Source organism: Vanessa cardui, chromosome Z (assembly GCF_905220365.1).
Source record: "Vanessa cardui chromosome Z, ilVanCard2.1, whole genome shotgun sequence".
Taxonomy (NCBI): domain Eukaryota; kingdom Metazoa; phylum Arthropoda; class Insecta; order Lepidoptera; family Nymphalidae; genus Vanessa; species Vanessa cardui.
In genome coordinates, this window is record NC_061154.1 from 10,261,581 (window position 1) to 10,283,035 (window position 21,455).

The following is a 21,455-nucleotide window of genomic DNA, read 5'->3' on the forward strand; positions in this document are numbered from 1 at the left end:
AATAGATTTCAAGAATCTTCACCGGATGTGTCCTTCTGTACCGTTGATATTGCTGTTGATTTTACATGGAAGGTTACAAATGAGAATATTGGTAGTGATCACCTTATCATAAAAATGTCTATTAATTTTAAAGAGGAATACAAACAAATTATAAAACGTAATATTAAGCAGGCTGATTGGAAATCCTATAAACAAACAGTTCATCGATTATTATTAATTAACAATTACTTAGACTACACAAATATTCAAGAGTTATATGATTTTTTTGATCTGCGAATAACCATATTCCTTATATAAAATTCTGCAGTAACCCTGCATCAAAATTTAAACCGAAATGCTATTGGAATCCAATGCTATCACATGCAGTTGCACAACGCAGATTAGCTCTTAAAATGTTTAGACGAAACCCAACACCGGAAAATTATAATAGGTTAAAAGCAAAGGTCCTTGATTGTCGTTCTAAGATACGTGAAGCTAAAAGAGAAACGTTTAAACAATATTTAAACAGTTTTGTTTCCACAATGCCAACGACCGAGATGTGGAAGAGATTACGATGGATAAAAGGCTATATTTCAAACAACCAATATATAGATAACAATTTAAAAGAAAAACTCATTTGTATAATAGCACCAGAATCAGTTGTTAACAAATCCCCAGAATTTCATTCAATGAATACTTTGCTAGAATCTGAATTCACCTTACACGAATTATTACAGTGTCTTAAAGAAAAAGATACATCCCCTGGGGATGATAATATAACTTATTCTATGACATATCAGCTACCGGAGGTAGGTAAAGTGCTATTAGTTAAAATATTCAATAAAATTTTAAATTCGGGATATATTCCAAATCAGTGGAGATGCATTCAGGTAGTAGCCATTCCTAATAAATAGCAGCTCATCAGAAATGAAATTACGTCCTATCTCGTTAATGTCTTGCATATGTAAAATATTCCACAATTTATTATTAAAACGAATAGAATGGTTCGTCGAAAAGAATAAAATTATTTCTAATAACACAATAGGTTTTCGTAAAGCTCATTCATGCTTGGATTTATTATCGAGTTTAGTTTCTTATATTCAAATCGGTTATTCAACTAATAGCCCAACATTAGCATGCTTCATAGACATAGAAAATGCTTACAATAATGTCAACGTTCATCATGTAGTCTCGATTTTAGATAAAATTAAAGTGGCAAAGAGAATATGTTTATATCTGTGGAATTTTTTAAGCGAAAGACATTTAATGATTAAAAATAATAATGGGGAACATTTAGTAACACAGTACACTCATACTGGACTTGCACAGGGCGATCCGCTATCCCCTCTGTTATTCAACATAGCAACGTCAAAAATATCCAAACATAACTTTAATAATGTAGATGTATGTCAGTATGCAGATGATTTGGTTTTTTTCACACGTCACAAAAATGTAACAGTTTCGAGAAATAATATTCAAATGGCGTTAAATATAATTGTTAAACTATTTAATAATATGGGTTTGGATATATCACCTAGTAAATCTAAATTAATGCTTTTTACTAAAAGACATAGACAACAGTTAATTTCAGTCAATATAAATAATAGTTCCTTATCACATTCGGAATGCTTTAAATATTTAGGCTTTTGGTTAGATTCTAGACTGTCTTGGAAAAAACACATCAATGAAATATGTGAAAAATCTTTGAAGATCATTAATGTTCTAAAGCTTTTGTCCGGTCCAAATTGGGGTGTTCATCAAAAATTCCTCAGAAAAATATACTTTTCACTCATTCGGAGTAGAATAGATTATGCTAGTTTTCTATACCACGATGCGCCTAAGTGAGTTATTTCTAAACTTGATAAAATTCAAAACCAAGCACTTAGAGTTATAGGCGGTTTCATACGGAGTACTCCCATACATGCAATGGAAAGTGAATTATGTATACCACCTTTGCATAATTATAAGGAGACAATATTATCTTGCATATAAATTTTGCCTAAAAACTTTAGCTCATTCCAATTGTAAAACGTTGGTTACCTTAAACACATTATGTCTTCAATCGAGCTCATACTATTCAAAAAAGAAACCACCTTTACTAATGGCAACCTACAACGAGTGCAAAGACATGAATGTTCACTCTACTGATTTATTAAATATGTTTTCACTTAGTGTTAGGGTTACACTAATAAATACATCCGAAACTATAAAAACCAATTTAGATAGTATGATTACAGCGAAGAAGTATTATGAAAAATATAATCTGAAAGTAGATATTTTAAAAGAAATGCATAGTAAATATAATGGATGGTGTAAAATATTTACTGATGGATCAAGGAATAACATAGGATGTGGAGCAGCATTTTGTGACGCAAAAAGGAGTTATTCTCTGAGCTTCAGAATTAAGAATAATGTAATCAGCATCAAGTCTGTAGAACTGATAGCAATATTGTAATTTTTTCTGATAGCAAAAGCGGACTCCAACATATGCAATGAGGAAGTGGACAAAGTTGCTAAACAAGCTGTAATAACAGGAACAGATATAGAAGCAACACCATATTACTCGGAATATTTAAAAGTGGTAAGAAGTAAATGCTTTGAAATCTGGAAAAAATATATGGAAGTAAGATCAACGGAAAAAGGAATATGGTATAAAACTATACAAAATGTGCCCCCTCATAAACCATGGTTTGAAAATTGTAAATTGTCAAAATTTTATATAATGATAGGACTGAGATGCCGTACTGGACATATTCCATCAAAGAAATTTGCTTATTTGATGAGAAAAGTAGAATCACCCACTTGTGAATCTTGCAACAAAAAGGAAGACTTATATCACATCTTAACAGAATGTTCCAAAAACAGAAAAGAGAGAGCTGCAACAATCTCTAAATTAAATATAAATCTTTTAGATATCGGTGTTTTCCAAAGTATCCTAGCAGAACCAACGACATTATCGGCTAAATATATTTATGATATAGTTCTGGCACACATGCAGCCTCTCTAAAAGATCATTTAAGATTAATTTAATCAACAGACATGTAATTTTATATATAAGTTGTATTTACATTGTGTTGATAAGACAAGTTGTAAGAGAACAATGGGACTGACATATTTTTTATAAATAAAAGTCCCTTACTTAAATAATGAATAAAAAAAAATCTATCCATATTAGGAAAAAATAGTAAGTCTACATCAGCTTCACTTAAAATCAAAAAATAAATAAAAATTTCAACAAAAAGAAAAACCGACTTCAAACAAAACAATATTTTAAAACAAATTAATATGCACTAAAAAGTAATTAAAATAATTGCGTATTCAAAATATTTTTTAGAGTCCTCCTAAGTAAAATGAAATGAAAAACATTAGACTACTTAAAGGACACCTTACTAGAGTGGTGCACCTCTTATATTAACGCACGCTCATCTACAGTAGTTATTGATGGATATCAGTCAGTTCCATACATTGCACATTCAGGAGTACCACAGGGATCAAATCTGGGTCCAAGATTTTTTAATATATTTATAAACGAGTTGCCCTTAATATTTCAACACGTTAGAGCCTACTTGTATGCTAATGATCTAAAAATAACAAAGACTATTTTGTAAACCTTTTCGGCTATTACCCGGAACAAACAGACAGACAGACGCCAAGATAGTAAAAGATTTTTTTTTATTCTGTGTATAGTATGAATTATATAATAATATATAATTAGTATTTTTTTATAAGTTATACTAATTATATATTATTTCGATGAAATAGACACACGAAGTTTATTTATTTGTTTAGATTCATCTAATTTAAATATTTTTTATCAATATCATATATTTTTTTTATAAATTTTTAGTATATTTTTTTAATATAAACAAAACGTACATAGGTAAGTGCAATCCAGACATGCGCACTTATCGGAATCTAGCTATCTGCTGGGCCCGGGTAAAATCTAGGCATTGTAGCTCCTGCATTGGGACTTTAATGACGTATATTTCACAATTATTGTGTCTGTTTGATTTTAAGTTCAAGGTATAAAGAAGTTCTAACTCGTGAAAATGTTATTGTACTGTGACCCAGAGACCGGCTCGGGAACCGTATGTATTTACTATTTTTATACATGTACATATATATATCATAAATGTCTAGATTAAATTTTATTATGATAATTAATATACTATATTAAAACATTAAAAAATATAAAACATCGCGAATAACTTGATGCTTGCCTATTTCATAAGGTAGATAGATATATGTTGCATATCATTGCTGCGAATTTTTTATACGTTTTTATTATTTGCTCATTTCAAAAAATTGGCTGTTAAGATAGCTGAGCTAGATTTTTTTTAGATATGTTATTGATCTCGTCCCACCTTTCCTTACCTCAAGAGAGGCGTGTCCGCGCAGTTTGAGATAAGGGGAGGGGAAGCTTGCAGCTGCGCACTTAGCTTAAAATATTTTCTGCTCTTACTATTCCCATTGATTGATTTTATACTTGACCTACGTTAACTGTAACTTAAGGAAGCAGGTCAGGAAGTAAAAAGGGGTAAATTTTATTATAGCACAACAAATCAATGGGTGACGAAAGTAAACAGGAGGTCAGCATGCAACCGGATTCGAGCAGCGAGTCGGCCTCTGAAGACGAATCGTCTCCACCAGCTGACACTCTGAGCAAATATTATTATGGTACTGTCATTTTCAACTAGCACATTTTTATTTGAAAGATCATATTTATTTGAACATTTTTTAAATGTTTTTTATATAGATAAAGCCATTGCGGAGTCACTAGCTGAGAACATGTATAATCTGTCCGTGGAGTCGGAGCAAGATGACGACGATGATGATCGTATGTACATAACGCAAAAATTATTACCATATTCATATATCCAAATGATTATATATCTAAATGAAATTACTTTTACAGTGAACCCTTCGCCGTCTTCTCGTCCACCACCGCAGCCGTTTGTATTTGATAACTACGCAGAGGACGATTCTGACGAATCTGATATCGATCATAAGATAAGCAAGATTACGGGCTTGGAACATTTGGTATAGTATTTCATTTGTAATTTAACGAGGCTATTTATAATTTGAATAATTTGAATAAATTGAATAAATTGAATACTAATTTGAAAAACTCAACAGGTGGTGAATAGTCCTCTTTGGTACGCGCATGTAAAGCCACACTTGACTGTACCAGAACGAGAGAAGTTGTGGAACAGAACTCCTTGGGTAAGGTTTAAATACTATATAAAATGAATTTGGTAAAATGAATTGGCATCGGTAAATATGTGACTGACCCATGGTTTGTGTTTGCAGAAAGAAAAATTTTATTGGGATGACTCCGACGACACCGATGCTGATTACGTCGAAGCTGCTCCGCCACTGTTTAACGACCAGTTCTACATCGCACTTATTTAAAAAAATGTTATAAGTTATTTTTGGTCAATGGATAACTAATTGTTTTGGATTTTTATAAGCCCTTTCAAGGTTGTAAGTAGGGCGATGCGAAATTGGAATTTCAAAATCTTCTTAAGATTATATCACGAGTATGAAATGTATCATACAAACATATTATCATATTTTCAATTTTCATATATGAAACGTATATATATAACAATGTGTAAAGATGGAAATAATATATGAGTTTTTTGTGAGAAAGATATGTCTATGTGGATATATAATAATAGATGTGGTCTGATCTTGACATAAAGATCATCAGTGGCACTAAAAAAAAGGAAGAGTTAAACCTTAATTTTATTTATTATATTAGAAATTAAATAAATAACAATATTGATGTATTTAAGAAAAAGAAAATGTTGAAATCAATGAACCTCGTAGTTAAATATTAATAGCATCAGCTGATCATTTTGGTTTGGAAGCATTTTATTATGTTTTAGTAAATCGATGTCATGAAATTGTTTTATAGAAATAAGAAAGATATTGTATGCTCTCAAGAATATAGGAAATTTAAATCGGGAAGATCAAATATTTCCACTGTAGCGTTTATACGCTAGCATGAGCATCATAAATTAATTAATATATAATTAATATGAAATTTTACGATGATGGTGTGTAAATAAGAAATATATATAATCATAAGAAATGAACTATAACTATACAACTATGTTACCTTTTAATTTTAACAAAAACAAATATCGTTTAGATATCTTCCGCCTAAAACATTTCTATCTCTTACTCTTTTCTATATTATATAATATGTGTATCGCACAATGAAACGAATATATGTATATGACATATAATAGGAATATTCAATATTTTAAACATGATGTACTACTTGTCAAAGATTCCTCTAAAGAACATCAACTAAATGGCAACATTAGAGATTTGGTATCTCATCTGTTTTATGTGTAGTTTAGAAATAGTCAAAGCATGTTTATTTACTGTAGACTCTCGTAGAATTTAAACTAATCAAACTATGTATTATAAAGTAGTTAGAATACTGAAATGTATTTCATTAATGTTGTAAGGACATCAATTATATTGGACTTCTAATAAAAATTAAATAAATTCTTGTTGTTTATTTCATGTGACATGAATTCGAATGAAGAATAAAAATAACCATACCTGAGTTTTACGTATCCCATTTGATTCAATGTTAGCTAAAAGCACTTTTTAGTTTTTTTTTTAATGTATCTTAAAAAAATTGACCTAAGCACCCCGTTTGTGAAAAAACATACAGTAGTTCGTTAGATATCTCCTCAAGCCAGAATGTACCGAGAATTTTAATTACCAATTTTAATAGGTTTCCTATCAGATAAAAAAACATTCTTTCTTTTGAATCAGTTTCATTCCACGTGACACATTTCGTCATCTTTGTTGCATGAAGGTTGATTTGTCTTAGCGGTTCTGGTAGTTATAATCTCTTCTGTTTCTCTAGATGCCCTACACATCACAGTTAAGTCAAGTTACAATCTTTCTAAACCTCTCGTTCTACTACTCCTTAGTAGTAATATTCTGAACTAAATTACCTATTAAAGTTCTTACAAATGTTAATTTTAAATTTAAGTCCATTTTGGCTACTAAAAAATCTGCAAGTATGTGTTTCAGGGCTTAGAAGTATGTATGTGCCAAGTACAAACGATATGTAACATAACCCATCATGAAAAATAATTGAAACATATTACTTGAATGATAGCTTCATCTTGAAAATCCTTAATAATTCCAGTATTAATGATGATGATTTTATTATAAAATATTTTTAAGCTTTTCAACCGACTTCCAAAAGGAGGAGGTTATCAATTCGTCTGTATTTTTTTTTTTTTTTTTTTTTTTTTTTTTTTTTTTTTATGTTTGTTACCTCATAACTTTTCACTGGGTGGACCGATTTTGATAATTTTTTAAGCCAATAAAACCCTACAGTATATCTATCAAAAAACAATACGAGAATACTTTGACAAATATGTTTTTTACAAATTACCTTTTACACAATAATATACTGGATCAATCAAGGGGCTCGTATCGCTTCTTTCTTTTGATTGTTGGGGCAAGGGCACCGTGGCTGACACCGGCTCCAAATATACCAATAACTATAACTACATGATATAATCGTTAATCGACTTTTAAGTAGTCTAATATTTTTCATTTCATTTAACTTAGGAAGACTCTAAAAAATATGTTGAATATGCAATTATTTTTATTACTTTTTCGTGCATATTCATTTGTTTTAAAATTGTGTTTTGTTTGAAGTCGGTTTTTCTTTTTGTTAAAATTTTATTACAAATATTGCTGGGTGGTTGGTATTTTTCTCTTATATACTATATATAGTGATTATATTATCATTAATAAAATTATTTCATATCGATTTTACAAAATAAGTACTTATTACATTTTATTATATTTTAACTCCTCATTTTCCTTAGACGTATTATTTTCAATGAACTTGTAAATTATGGACTAATAAATGTAGCTGATATCTTTAAAAAAAGTTCCTGTTTACTAATATACATGTTTTTTGGTATTGATTAGCAACATATTTCTGCAATCTATTAAACATTTCGTACAAATACTGGATCAATCAAGGGGCTCGTATCGCTTCTTTCTTTTGATTGTTGGGGCAAGGGCACCGTGGCTGACACCGGCTCCAAATATACCAATAACTATAACTACATGATATAATCGTTAATCGACTTTTAAGTAGTCTAATATTTTTCATTTCATTTAACTTAGGAAGACTCTAAAAAATATGTTGAATATGCAATTATTTTTATTACTTTTTCGTGCATATTCATTTGTTTTAAAATTGTGTTTTGTTTGAAGTCGGTTTTTCTTTTTGTTAAAATTTTATTACAAATATTGCTGGGTGGTTGGTATTTTTCTCTTATATACTATATATAGTGATTATATTATCATTAATAAAATTATTTCATATCGATTTTACAAAATAAGTACTTATTACATTTTATTATATTTTAACTCCTCATTTTCCTTAGACGTATTATTTTCAATGAACTTGTAAATTATGGACTAATAAATGTAGCTGATATCTTTAAAAAAAGTTCCTGTTTACTAATATACATGTTTTTTGGTATTGATTAGCAACATATTTCTGCAATCTATTAAACATTTCGTGAAAAGATCCGAATGTGTGTGACAGGAAGCTACGGAAGCGCCAGCTATTTGTTTTGATGCCACAGCTGGTTGGTTGTATATCCATACCTTACCTTACTACTATACCAAATACCTACTTACCTTATGTTTTGAAAGCTGATTAAGGTCAAACAATTATGGAAAATCGTAAAAATAAATGAGATTAAAAACCTACGGCTAAAACCATTAAAAAAAAGAAAAGAAAATTCTTACTTTAAATTTAGAATCAAGGCATGATGAATAAATTTGTATGACTTGTGATGTATATGGTGATTCAAATAAAGTAAAAATAAGAAGTATCCTTTGAAATTATAGTTTAATGATTTATACTCATCTGACATAGCTTTAGTACACTCAGCTGCTTCGTTTCCTGCCAAAGCTTCCTGAACTGTTTCTGGTTCATTATCTTCATTGCACAAAATTTTAACTACCAGAACAGACCTTTCAGCCTCATCGAGATCTTTATATTCTGATAAATTTGATGTAATCTCATCCAATGTTGAACTTATTGGAACGTATGTAGGATCCGCAGAACTATTCGATTCTATAGTGGTGTCTATCTCACTATCTGATTCATTCACTGTAATTGTTACCGGCCGTTTTCTTAGTCGGTCATTAGAATTCTGTGGTCTTTGGTTGGATGATTCAGACTGGCTTGGCTCAGGCCGTTCGCCTTGATGTGAGTGCTTGTCAACATCCAGGGTTGATTCTGGATCATACAAAATACTAACAGGAATCACATCACGAAAAAGGTACTCCAATTTTAATTACAAAAAAGACAGCTAAAAACTGCTATAGTTCCAAAAATTTATGAGCCTCCTTCTTTTGAAAATATGCTTCTAAAAATTTATATAAATTGTTACTGTAATGTTCTTGGATGACTGCTATATATATAAATAAATATTGGACAACATCATAAAATAGTAAAATAAAACATGCTACCTTAAAAATTGTATACTTGTAAAAGAAATAGCTTGTGTAAGACTTCGAACAAATAACTTCTGTTTTTTTATCGCTACTCACGAGTACTGGATAAATTGGCAATTTCTTTCTGTGGAACTCTCGTCATAGTAACGATTTTTATTAAATTTATTTAGAAGAAGAATGAACGGTAATTTTATATTTAAAGGAAATTTAAAGGGGATTGATACTAACAGTAAAAAAGTAGTTTTTTTAATATAAATGAAATAAACAAAAAAGGGGTTTACTTTATTTTTATTAGAAATCCTTTGACGTTATTTTATCATTAATGTTATACATTTCAATGTTTTAAATCTACTTAATATTGATCGGATTATATTTGTGATTTCACTAGAGATGTTAATAAACATGTTATGTCAATTTCTAAGCTACACATGAAACATTTGACGTACATTTATTAAAGAGAGAAATTTATTAACGTCACCATTAGATACTTTAGACTGGAATGCTTCAAAATACGATAAAAAAATCATATATATTCGTCCCATTGTGCGATAAACATACCATATAATATAATTAAGAATGAAAGAAAAGGTTTTAGGCGGAAGATATCTAAACTGTTTATAATAATTAAAAAAAAACAAACATCATTTTAAACTTAGATGCTAATTACACAACGGGTTTTTTTTTCCATATATATTTTTTTATATACATAGTGGAATTATATAATTATATTTTATTTCTTATTATTATATATATGGAATTCTTATTTACAGACTACTTTGATATTATCATTTCGGATCACCCTTATATTTTGGCGATAAATATATAATTTACTTATGTTACTCGTTATATGTTTGACATTATAGCCGAATACATTTTATACCACTATATATATATATATATATATATATATATGTAACATATATGTTCCTATTAAAATAATCAACACGACTCGACCTGAACTTAATAAATTGCTTGCAAATCAAAATGATAAGCTAATAACTCATATTGAGATATCTCTAGAAGAAACCTCATACTTCATTGTAAAATCAACTAGCACTGTATTTGCGGACGAGCATTTGAGCCACCTGATTGATGGTAAGTGGTCACCATTACCCATAGACAATGACACTGTAAGAAATATTAAATATTCCTTACATCGTCAATGTGCCACCAACCTTGGGAACTAAGATGTTATGTCCTTTGTGCCTTGTTAGTTAGTTACACTGGTTCACTCATCCTTTAAACCGGAAAACAACAATACTGAGTATTGTTATTTGACGGTAGAATAACTGATGAGTGGGTGGTACCTATCCAGACGGGCTTGCACAAGGCCCTGCCACCAAGTGAATATCAATAACGAATCTTAGTGATTTTCAATATTTTTTTTTTCAAAAAAATAAATACCTACATCTGTATTATTTTTCCTTTAATTTCGACTATATAATATTCTAATATTCTTGATAATAAATAAAATGAATGAATCATCATTATTGTAGATTTGCCGACGATTTCAATGTAAATATAAGACTTCTTCTATTTATATATTTACAGAGATATCCCTCACCAAAAATTCTACTCATATTATGACCATCATTATCATCTTTATCTGGTTTTATATTCCAGTACACATTTATAATTTTAAATATTTTCCATACATTGAACATTATAGTTATTCCGACAAATACCGTTAACACGTTTTATAAACGTGCTATATAATATGAAACAAAACATATACTATTTTGCTTAGAAGGTAAAATCTATAACATATATTATGACACTCCAATTTCGCAACGCCCTATTAGCAAGCTTTATATATTTGAAAGGGTTTATAAAACATGTTTAAACTTAATTACTTAATAATATGATTTTACATAAATCATGATTATCATCAATGAAATTTTAAATAACTGCGATATAGAACTGATCCTTAAACAGCGGAGGAGCAGCTTCATCATCAGCATCAGCGTCGTCGGAGTCATCCCAATAAAATTTTTCTTTCTGCGCGAACAAACCACGAGTTAATAACATTTTTTATAGAAGCCAATTCATATCAACAAATTAAATTTAGATAGTAATTAAAACCATACCCAAGGAGTTCTGTTCCACAACTTCACTCGTTCCTGTACTGTCAAGTGTGGCCTTACATGCGCGTACCAAAGAGGACTGTTCACGACCTGCAATTTTTTTTAATATTTATTATAGAAATATGTCAAAAATGATTAGTTTTAGAAATAACTTCGATATATGAAAATCCGTACCAAATGTTCCAAGCCCGCTATTTTGCTTATCTTATGATCGATATCAGATTCATCGGAATCATCTTCTGAATAGTCATCTAGCAGAAACGGCTGTCTTGGTGGCCGAGATGAGGGTGATGGGATCACTGTTGAAGATATTTAATTTAATTACAACATTGTTAGGAATTTTTATTCCTAAATCATATAGTATTATTTTTTGCGTTATGTACATACGATCATCATCGTCGTCATCTTGCTCCGACTCCACGGACAGATTATACATGTTCTCCGCTAGTGAATCCGCAATGGCTTTATCTGTATAAAAAACATCTAGTAAATGCTCAATTAAATATAGTCTTTCAACTGATGTTTCAACTAAAAATGTGCAAGTTGAAAATGACATTACCATAATAATATTTGCTCAGAGTGTCAGCTGGTGGAGCCGATTCGTCCTCAGACGACGAATCGCTGCTCGAATCTGGTTGCATGCTGACCTCCTGTTTACTTTCGTCACTCATCGTTTTGCGGTTCTACAACAAAATTTATCACAATTTATTTTCTTAACTCAAAATCTGTTAAGTATCTAACATTCAATATATATAAAGCGTGAAATCAATCAATTCAGAACAATAAATATTTCAATATTAATGCGCAGCTGCAAGCTTTCCCCCTTCCCTTATCACATAACTGGGTGGAAAATTCCACGCGTCCTTTGTTGTCCTATCTCCACCCCCCCTCATAGGAAAGGAGGGACAAAATCGATATCTTCTATTAATAATATTGCTTTAAGTACATAAGCAACTGATTTACATGTTTATGAAAAAACAATCCATTAAAAAAGAAACATTGCTCATTTCCATGATTTGTCATAAAAATGTTAGAATTCACATAAAAGTCATGAAACGATAAATATACGAAATACGCTAGCGCCAAGCTATTCGCAACATTTAACACTTATCTATTATATATATATATTATTATTGTATAATGTATATATAAATATAATATTTGCATTAAAGAAATAAATATTCTTACGGTTTCCGGGCCAGTCTCAAGATCACAATATAGTAACATTTTCACGAATTAGAACTTCTTTATAACATCAATCTACAAAGTCACACACAATCAATGTATATTACACGTCAACACAGCCCCAATGCAGGAGCTACAATGCCTGGACTTTACCTTCCAATAAGTTTGCGCATGTCCGAATTGCACCCACGTATATTTACATGAAAAATTGATTCGATGGACTATCCATCATAAATGAATATAATACAATACAATAGTTTTTAGCAGACAAATAATGGAGAAGGAAACTGATATATTTAATTAACAATTTATTTTCTAAGTAGTGGCCTTTTACTTACTTATTTTTAGCTAACATCTGTTATTGATTTGGAAGATAAGAAAAATTAGACTAGGCTGTACGATACCCTATCATTAATAAAACAAAAAAAAAACTAAAACAAAATAGGGTCTTGGATTTCAAACTTAGCCTTAATGTGTTTTGTCATTAGTAGTATGAACGTAGATTATATTTTTTTCATAATAAATATTATGTACAAAATATTCACATAATAAAAATAAACTTTTTAATTACTTGTCCAATACTAGCATGACCATTTTATCGACTTTTAATTTTATCTGTCCGCAAAAAATAGAGTCATATTAATTAAATACAATTATATATGTATGTAATGTATCCTTCCTGGAAGTCAACAGAAAAGCGTTATAAGCTTATCCTTACGTCTAGTGGATATACAATGTTTATCAGTGATTTTATCAAAGTGATCAATGTTACTGTGAATATACATAATATTGTTGTAAATATATTGCGACGCAAAAGTGAGTATTCCTACTTGCTTAAATACATCCCGAAGAGAGTCTCTAGGTAAAAGATTATAAATAAACCAAATTGCTCTCTTTTGTAAAACAAAGACAGATTCGATGTCTGCAGCGTTACCCCAAAGTAATATGCCATATGACATAATACTGTGAAAATAACCAAAATAAACTAAACGAGCGGTATCAAAATTAGTTAGTAGTCTAAGTTTTCTAACCGCGTATGCTGCGGAGCTGAGTCTTCCTGTTAGGGAAGATAAATGGGGACTCAACTGAAATCTGGAATCCAATTTTATTCCCAAGAACACCGTAGTATCGGCTACATCAAGACGGCCACCGTTAAAAGATATATTATAATTGTGCCTTCTAACATTGGGTAGGGTAAAAACTACACATTTTGTTTTTTTGAACATTCAGAACGGAATAATTTACTTTAAATGAATCGTGTATCGGTAATAATGCACCGTTCACATCGTCACAGTCAGTTATCCTCCTGTCGACCTTAAAAATCAGTGAAGTATCGTCAGCAAACAATACTATATCACAAATGCTTTTAACATAGAAAGGAAAAGCATTTACACATACTAGAAATAGAAAGAGACCCAAAAATGAATCTTATGGAACACCCATTTTTAACGTAGATTCAGAAGACTTTATGCCATTAATGGAAACTAGCTGGATTCTTTGACTTAAGTATGAATCATTGAGATCAAGAGCCTTACCTTTAACACCGCGTGTTCTACACAATCAAATGCTTCACATAAATCACAGAATACTCCAACAGTATTCTGCGATTTTTCCCAATTTTTTTTTGTTTGAGATGCGCAATTCCCGCATCAGTTGTCGATCGACCTCTTGTCACACCACATTGCTCATCATCATCATCATCATCATCAGCCTATTTTTGTCCACTGCTGGACATAGGCCTCTCCCAGTGCACGCCACTGTGGTCTTTCTCCGGCTACTCGCATCCAGCTCCTGCCTGCCCCCTTGCGTATATCGTCACGTATGCGTATGCGTTTGCCGAGACGCGGTCTCCACTCTAGAACACGTTTTCCCCAACGGTTGTCGGTTCTACGACAAATATGACCAGCCCACTGCCACTTCAGCTTACTAATCCAGTGGGCTATGTTGATGACTATGGTTCTTTGGCGGATCACCTCATTTCTGATGCGATCCCTCAAAGAAACGCCGAGCATAGCCCTTTCCATAGCACGCTGAGCGACTTTAAGCCGGTGGACCAGCCTTGTCGAGAGTGTCCACGTTTCGGCTCCGTATGTCATGACGGGTAGGACGCACTGATTGAAGACTTTCGTCTTAAGGCACTGTGGGATCGACGATGTTAAGATTCGACGTAACTTCCCAAACGCTGCCTAACCCAGCTGAATTCTTCTATTCACCTCGTCCTCAAGGTTGTTTCTACCTAATCGCAGAGTCTGCCCGAGGTAGACATATTTTTGAACAACTTCGAAGACAGTACCGTGTATCGTAGTCGGTTCCGGTAGAACATGTTCATTGAACATGACCTTGGTTTTATCCAAGTTCATCCGTAGGCCGATACGCATAGAAGAATCAGCCAGCTCGTTCAGCATTTGTCGTAGGTCCTGCAGCGTTTCTGCCACGATGACGATGTCGTCTGCGAATCTCAAGTAAGAGATGTATTCGCCATTGATGTTAATGCCACGTCCTTTCCAGTTCAGCGTCTTGAAAATATCCTCCATTGCATTAGAGAACAATTTGGGGGAAATAACGTCCCCTTGTCTCACTCCTCGATGCAATGGTATGGGATTTTTTCTCGGACTTCTGATTCTGTACTCGGACGGACATGGTGGCAGCTTTGTAGAGACATCTCATCACTTGGATGTATCGCCAATCAACTTGGCAACGCTGCAGGGACTCCAGAACAGCCCAGATTTCAACCGAGTCAAAGGCCTTCTCATAGTCCACGAATGCAAGACACAGGGGCCGATTATACGCATGGGACTTCTGTATAATCTGCCGCACTGTATGGATGTGGTCTATGGTGCCGCATCCGGTCCGAAACCCGGCCTGCTCCGGGGGTTGGAATTCGTCGAATCTTCGCGCAAGACGGTTCGTGATCACTCTTGAAAACAGCTTGTAGACGTGGCTCAGTAGGGATATGGGACGATAGTTCTTCAGCAGGGTTTTGTCTCCCTTTTTGAAGAACAGGACGACCACATTCCTACTCCACGCCTCCGGAGTTCTCCCTTCGAAGAGGACAGAGTTAAAAAGCGTCTGAAGTTCCCTAAGTACCGGTTTACCTCCCGCTTTTAATAGCTCTGTGGTAACGCCGTCCTCTCCAGGGGCTTTTCCATTTTTAAGCTGTCCAAGAGCAGTCTCGATTTCGCCAATACTGACTTCAGGCAGGTCTTCGGAGAAATGGCGTGTTAATGTAGCTCTAGGATCCTCATTTTCGGGATCAGGTCGAGATGCATGCGATGCGTATAACCGGCCGTAGAAGTCTTCTACTTCCGAAAGTACTGCTGGCTTAGAAGAAACGACTTCTCCACTTGCTGTGGTCAACTTCGTCAGGTGGCTCCTTCCAAGAGATTGTACGAACACCTTAGACCCCCGATTCACATTGCTCACTATGAAAAATAGTATTTGTACCGTAATGGATGAGAAATTGATTTGAAATAGTTGTTTCGAAAATTTTACTTAAAGATGGGAGTATTGTTATTATAATAGACCTGTAATTACTGGGATCGCTTCTGTTTCCATTTTTAAAAGTTTCACTATATTTTGCCCGTGCCCAAACTTTCGTTAAAAATTACTGCTATATACGGAGCAATATCGTATATGATGTTATTAATGAATTTTAAGAAAACGGCCCATATGTCGTCTTCTATAACTTGGCTAAGTACATACCTTGCTAGGATAACGTGAATGCACCTTTTGATGACAGAACTGACTCGTTTACGATCTGATTGGTAGTAGTACGGTTTTATGCACAATATAATGGATTCCACTCGGATCTTAAGTTCACTCACATGTTTTAACAAGTAGAGACGACATCTTAAAAATAAAAGGCGTTCTTAAGACAAAATACAATTAAAAATACCTTTGTCACATATTGCTTATTTTTTATTAATTATTTTACGACGTCCTAAAACGATACCGGAGACACTGCTATATAAAAACTAGAGGTTCTGACGGTACATTGTTCTTCAGTATCAAAAGGACTCACCTTGATAAAAAGTCTTACCGCCGTCTGAGGGAAAGCCGCCAGTGCTAACAAAAGATGTCTATCACGACTTTATTCAGCCATGATGGCTGACATAATTATAATGTATAACCACAAGAGTATTCCTTTCAGTCTCCTCACAAAGGCAACATTTTTGTGCTCATGGCATGCCCTAAAGTTGCTGGTTGGCTGCCAGTGTATCTTAATGTAATAGTACCAGTTCAAAACTCTTCATTTGAAAGCTAAGCGCATCTTTATACCACAGAAATTGGCCGCATTGTTTGCGCTTGCCATTCTGCAACTCTGAATAAGGGATGCGCTTCGCGACTCTGTCATTATACATCCTTTCATCATCTTTATCAGGAAGGCACCTTGATCTTATGGCGCTTCCCAGGCATATGAAATTGTCTACCAATTTAAGCGAATAATTACCATTTTCATTAAAAATTCATCAAGTCTCCTCATAAGTTTTACACATCCTCTGGAGTTCCGCCACAAACATAAGTCTCCTGCGTACATTATCTCCGAGATAATGTCGTGATACACTTTGGTGAGATCCATTAATCTAGCCAGGCAGAAAACACCACCGTTGTCGGTACGGAAATGGAGGTATACCACAAGTCAAAAGATTATATGAATGAAGTACTATACAGGTTATGTAGTAATAGCTTCTTAGGCAGATTGATGTTGTTGAAAATTGTTAGCACTTGCTTCAACTAAGAAGTATTAATTTAGTTACATATACGTAAATATAAAATAAAAACAAGAGTTTATTTGAATTTTATTTGATATCCAATATTGATGTCCTTATCACTATAATGTTATACATTTCAATATTCTATACCTACTTATTATCAATTTGGTTTTCTTTTGGTTTTCAAGAGAGGAGTAAATAAACACGGTATGTCTATTTCAAAGCTGCACAAAAATCATTCAATATTTTATGTCGTTTACGTAACAAGACAAAAGGGAACCGCTTAGCTGAAAATCTTCTGGAATATTTGAGAAGTAGCGCGCCATGTGCTCAAAGTTTGATACTATTTTTAAAGGTCATATATATTAGTTCCATTGTGCGATACACATATTATACTATATATTAAAAATGAGTTATAAAAACGTTTTAGGCGGAAGATATCTAAACGATATTTGTTATTATAAATGAAATTAAAAAAATAAAGATTTTATATAGCTATATATATACCTAATTATAATATGAGAAATTTAAATAAATTATACATATTTACAAACTATTATATGATTTCAGATCATATTTTTATATTAATTATACAAATTTACTTATAATGATCGATAAATATATATTTATTCTTCCAAATTCGAATCCACATATTCATGGGACAATATTGTCTTTTTCTTATTACTATAAAACAATTTCATGGCTATGATTTACACCAACATAATAAAATGCTTGCAAATCAAAGTGATATCATAAGCTGAAAACTAATATTCTGAGATATCACTAGAAGAAACCTCATACTTCATTTTAAAATCAGCTGGCACTGTCAACTTTCAAAAACGAACCTCTTTTGTTTTAAAGTTTAAAAAAAGAATACAATCATTTCCAATATCGAATTTAAAATAATTGATTAAAAAAAATTCAATTCTCCATTATTGTATGTTCCTATGTAATGTAAATATCAGACTTCTTCTATTTATATATTCACAGAGATATCTCTTGCTTACCAAAAAGTCTACGCATATATTATTACCATCATTACTGTGTTTATCTGGGTTTCCTCGTCCAGTACTTATATCTTATATAAATTTTCTATATATATAGATAATATCAGATTTATCTGATAAGTTTCATTGACATCATATTCCAAAAAACATTTATATTTTAATACATTAAACATTCAAGTTATTTTGACAAATACCATTGACACGTTTCATAAACGTGATAAATAATATTAAATAGAACATACACTATTTTGCTTAGAAGGTAAAATCTAAACATATATAACACTCCAATTTCGCATTGCCCTCATTGCAAAGGTACATAAAGATTATTGAGACGAAAATACAACATACTTAAGAAAAAATATTTGGCAAAAAGTTTTAAATAACTGCGATATAGTACTGATCCTTAAAAAGCGGAGGAGCACCTTCATCATCAGCATCTGCATCGTCAGGATCATCCCAATAAAATTTAACAGCCTGCACAGACCAATTAAATATAATTATTGTAACATATTGTTTCCACGCTCATTGCAATAATGATACGCTTTTATTGAATTAAATATGAATAGGAGATAAAGCCTCACCCAAGGAGTTCTGTTCCACAATTCCTCTCGTTCTAAGTCCGTCAAGTGTGGCCTTACATGGGCGTACCAAAGAGGACTGTTCACCACCTGTTGATTTTTTTTATGAGTAATCAAAATATATCAATTTATAATGTAAATATTCTCGTAAATTATAAGCGAAAAAGTATACCAAATGTTCCACGCCCGCAATTTTGCTTATCTTATTATAAATGTCCGATTCTTCAGAATCATCTTCAGAATAGTTTTGAAACACAAACGGCTGTTTTGGTGGCCGAGAAGAGGGTGAAGGATTCACTGTAAAAGATATTTAATTTAATTACAATATTTTTTGGGAATAAATTGATATAGTATTATTTTTGCGTTATGTACATACGATCATCATCGTCGTCATCTTGCTCCGACTCCACGGACAGATTATACATGTTCTCAGCTAGTGACTCCGCAATGGCTTTATCTATATAAAAACACTTAATAAATGTTCAAATAAATATGATCTTTCAAATAAATATGTGCCAGTTGAAAATGACAGTACCATAATAATATTTGCTCAAAGTATCAGCTGGTGGAGCCGATTCGTCTTCAGACGACGACTCGCTGCTCGAATCCGGTTGCATGCTGACCTCCTGTTTACTTTCGTCTCTCATTGATTTGCGGTTCTAGAACAATGTTATGAAATTAAATTATTCTTAATAGGTCAATAATACAAGCAACACGTAGGTCAAGCATAAAATGAATTAAAATTAGAATTTTTGTAAAAATGGCCGAAAATAAATTTATATTAGTGCGCAGCTGCATAAGCCCTTCCCTTATCTTGAAACTGCGCAGAAACGTCTGTGTGTCCTTTGGTAACCCCTCCCCGCCCCGAACGAGGAAAGCAGATCAATAACTTATTTTTTATATAAACGTAATTATTTTTTTTTATATTTTAATCCAAGCTTTGTTTTGAGGGCATGATTAATTTAACTAAAATAAGAACTAGCCAAGCACTTTAAATAATTTAACGTTAAAAAAAAATATAACATTCGCATACATTAAATACAACCTTACATGTATTTCATGAAATATACTTCAGTCAAGTTATTCGCCAAAATAATTTTTTTTATTTTTCATACATACGATTTATTTAGTTCAACACAATGTACGTAAAAAAAAGGTAAATACAACATGTACATACGCTTCCAGAACCGTTCTCTTGATCACAATATAACAACATTTTCACGATTTCAAACTTTTTATACCACGAATCTAAAAATCAGACACAATAAATGTGGAATATACGTCACCAGAGTCCCAATGCAGGAGCTACAATGCCTAGATTTTACCCGGGCACAGCAGCAGCTAGATTCCGATGTACTGCGCATGTCGGAATTGCACTTACGTCTACTAATATGACTTTTTAGGTACGGCCATAATAAGCAGTCATTTACATAATAAAACAAAAATATAAATATCTTTACTTTAATATACATATATACAATTTTTTAAGTAACAGTTTTTTACGTTGGCTTCGCACGGGTCGAATAAGGGTCTAGATAGAACTTATCTTAAGTCTTTGAAATCAGTCACTAATTTTGCAGGATAATGCTTTTCTCATCAAAATAACCATTCTGTAACATACTTGTACATACTTGTAACATACTAGATGTACATAGTAACCGACCTCCTTATTAGGGCTTTACTTGACAGTAGTAACTGAGAAGCACTTAACACATAGTTGTAATATAGTTTGGCTCATAAGCTTTTTATTTATTGATATCTGCATATCGATGATTAAAAAACCAAGGAAATATTCGTCTTATACTTACGCAAGACGGCTGGCAGGAGCTGGATGCGATTAGCCCAAGAACGATCTCGGTGGCGTGCAATTGAAGAGGACCATGTCCAACAGTGGACGGAAATGGACTGATTGATTGGATTGGATTGATTCGTCTTATATTCAATATACTATTAAAAATTATTTTACGTTTTTTTTAATTTATTTTAAAAAAAACCCTCTGTCGCCTACTAATTAATTGCGAAAACTTTGTGCTGAACTAACCTGTAACCGTTATTCCCTGCGCAACCTGGCTGAACTGAGTGAACCACTTCAATCGAACATACTAGTTTCGTTACATAAATATATTTAAGCGTGAAATAATTACTGTTAATTGCCAAGTAGTAGTAGTACTTGGCTAGCTTAAATATACTGTAGCAGCCAGGAGTCAGTGAGTGTCTGATATTAAATGATCTTGTCTCGCCTCTCGTTGTGCATCTGATAGAGACAGAAGGATTTGATAAACGTCGTGTGTTTTTTTTATGGTATAGGTAGGCGGACGAGCATATGGGTCACCTGATGGTAAGTGGTCACCATCACCCATAGACAATGACGCCGTAAGAAAT

The 21,455-nt window shown here is 32.5% G+C and overlaps 3 protein-coding genes across 3 annotated transcripts; 1 reads left to right on the top strand and 2 right to left on the bottom strand.

Annotated features, from left to right (window-relative positions):
• Positions 1-3,933: 3,933 nt before the first annotated feature.
• Positions 3,934-6,491, top strand: LOC124543197. The gene is made up of 6 exons (XM_047121305.1): positions 3,934-4,067; positions 4,533-4,656; positions 4,736-4,816; positions 4,895-5,019; positions 5,116-5,202; positions 5,290-6,491. The coding sequence occupies exons 1-6, from the start codon at positions 4,029-4,031 to the stop codon at positions 5,389-5,391; spliced, it is 558 nt and encodes a 185-aa protein (XP_046977261.1). The 5' UTR covers positions 3,934-4,028; the 3' UTR covers positions 5,392-6,491.
• A 3,297-nt stretch (positions 6,492-9,788) lies between these two features.
• Positions 9,789-12,903, bottom strand: LOC124543411. The gene is made up of 6 exons (XM_047121628.1): positions 12,780-12,903; positions 12,151-12,274; positions 11,979-12,059; positions 11,766-11,890; positions 11,595-11,681; positions 9,789-11,505 (listed from the first exon to the last, which is right to left on the bottom strand). The coding sequence occupies exons 1-6, from the start codon at positions 12,816-12,818 to the stop codon at positions 11,407-11,409; spliced, it is 555 nt and encodes a 184-aa protein (XP_046977584.1). The 5' UTR covers positions 12,819-12,903; the 3' UTR covers positions 9,789-11,406.
• Positions 12,904-17,558: 4,655 nt separating this feature from the next.
• On the bottom strand, positions 17,559-20,409 carry LOC124543410. The gene is made up of 6 exons (XM_047121627.1): positions 20,251-20,409; positions 19,609-19,732; positions 19,450-19,530; positions 19,246-19,370; positions 19,077-19,163; positions 17,559-18,969 (listed from the first exon to the last, which is right to left on the bottom strand). Exons 1-6 carry the CDS (start codon positions 20,287-20,289, stop codon positions 18,871-18,873), a joined length of 555 nt encoding a protein of 184 aa, XP_046977583.1. The 5' UTR covers positions 20,290-20,409; the 3' UTR covers positions 17,559-18,870.
• Between the last annotated feature and the right edge of the window lie 1,046 nt (positions 20,410-21,455).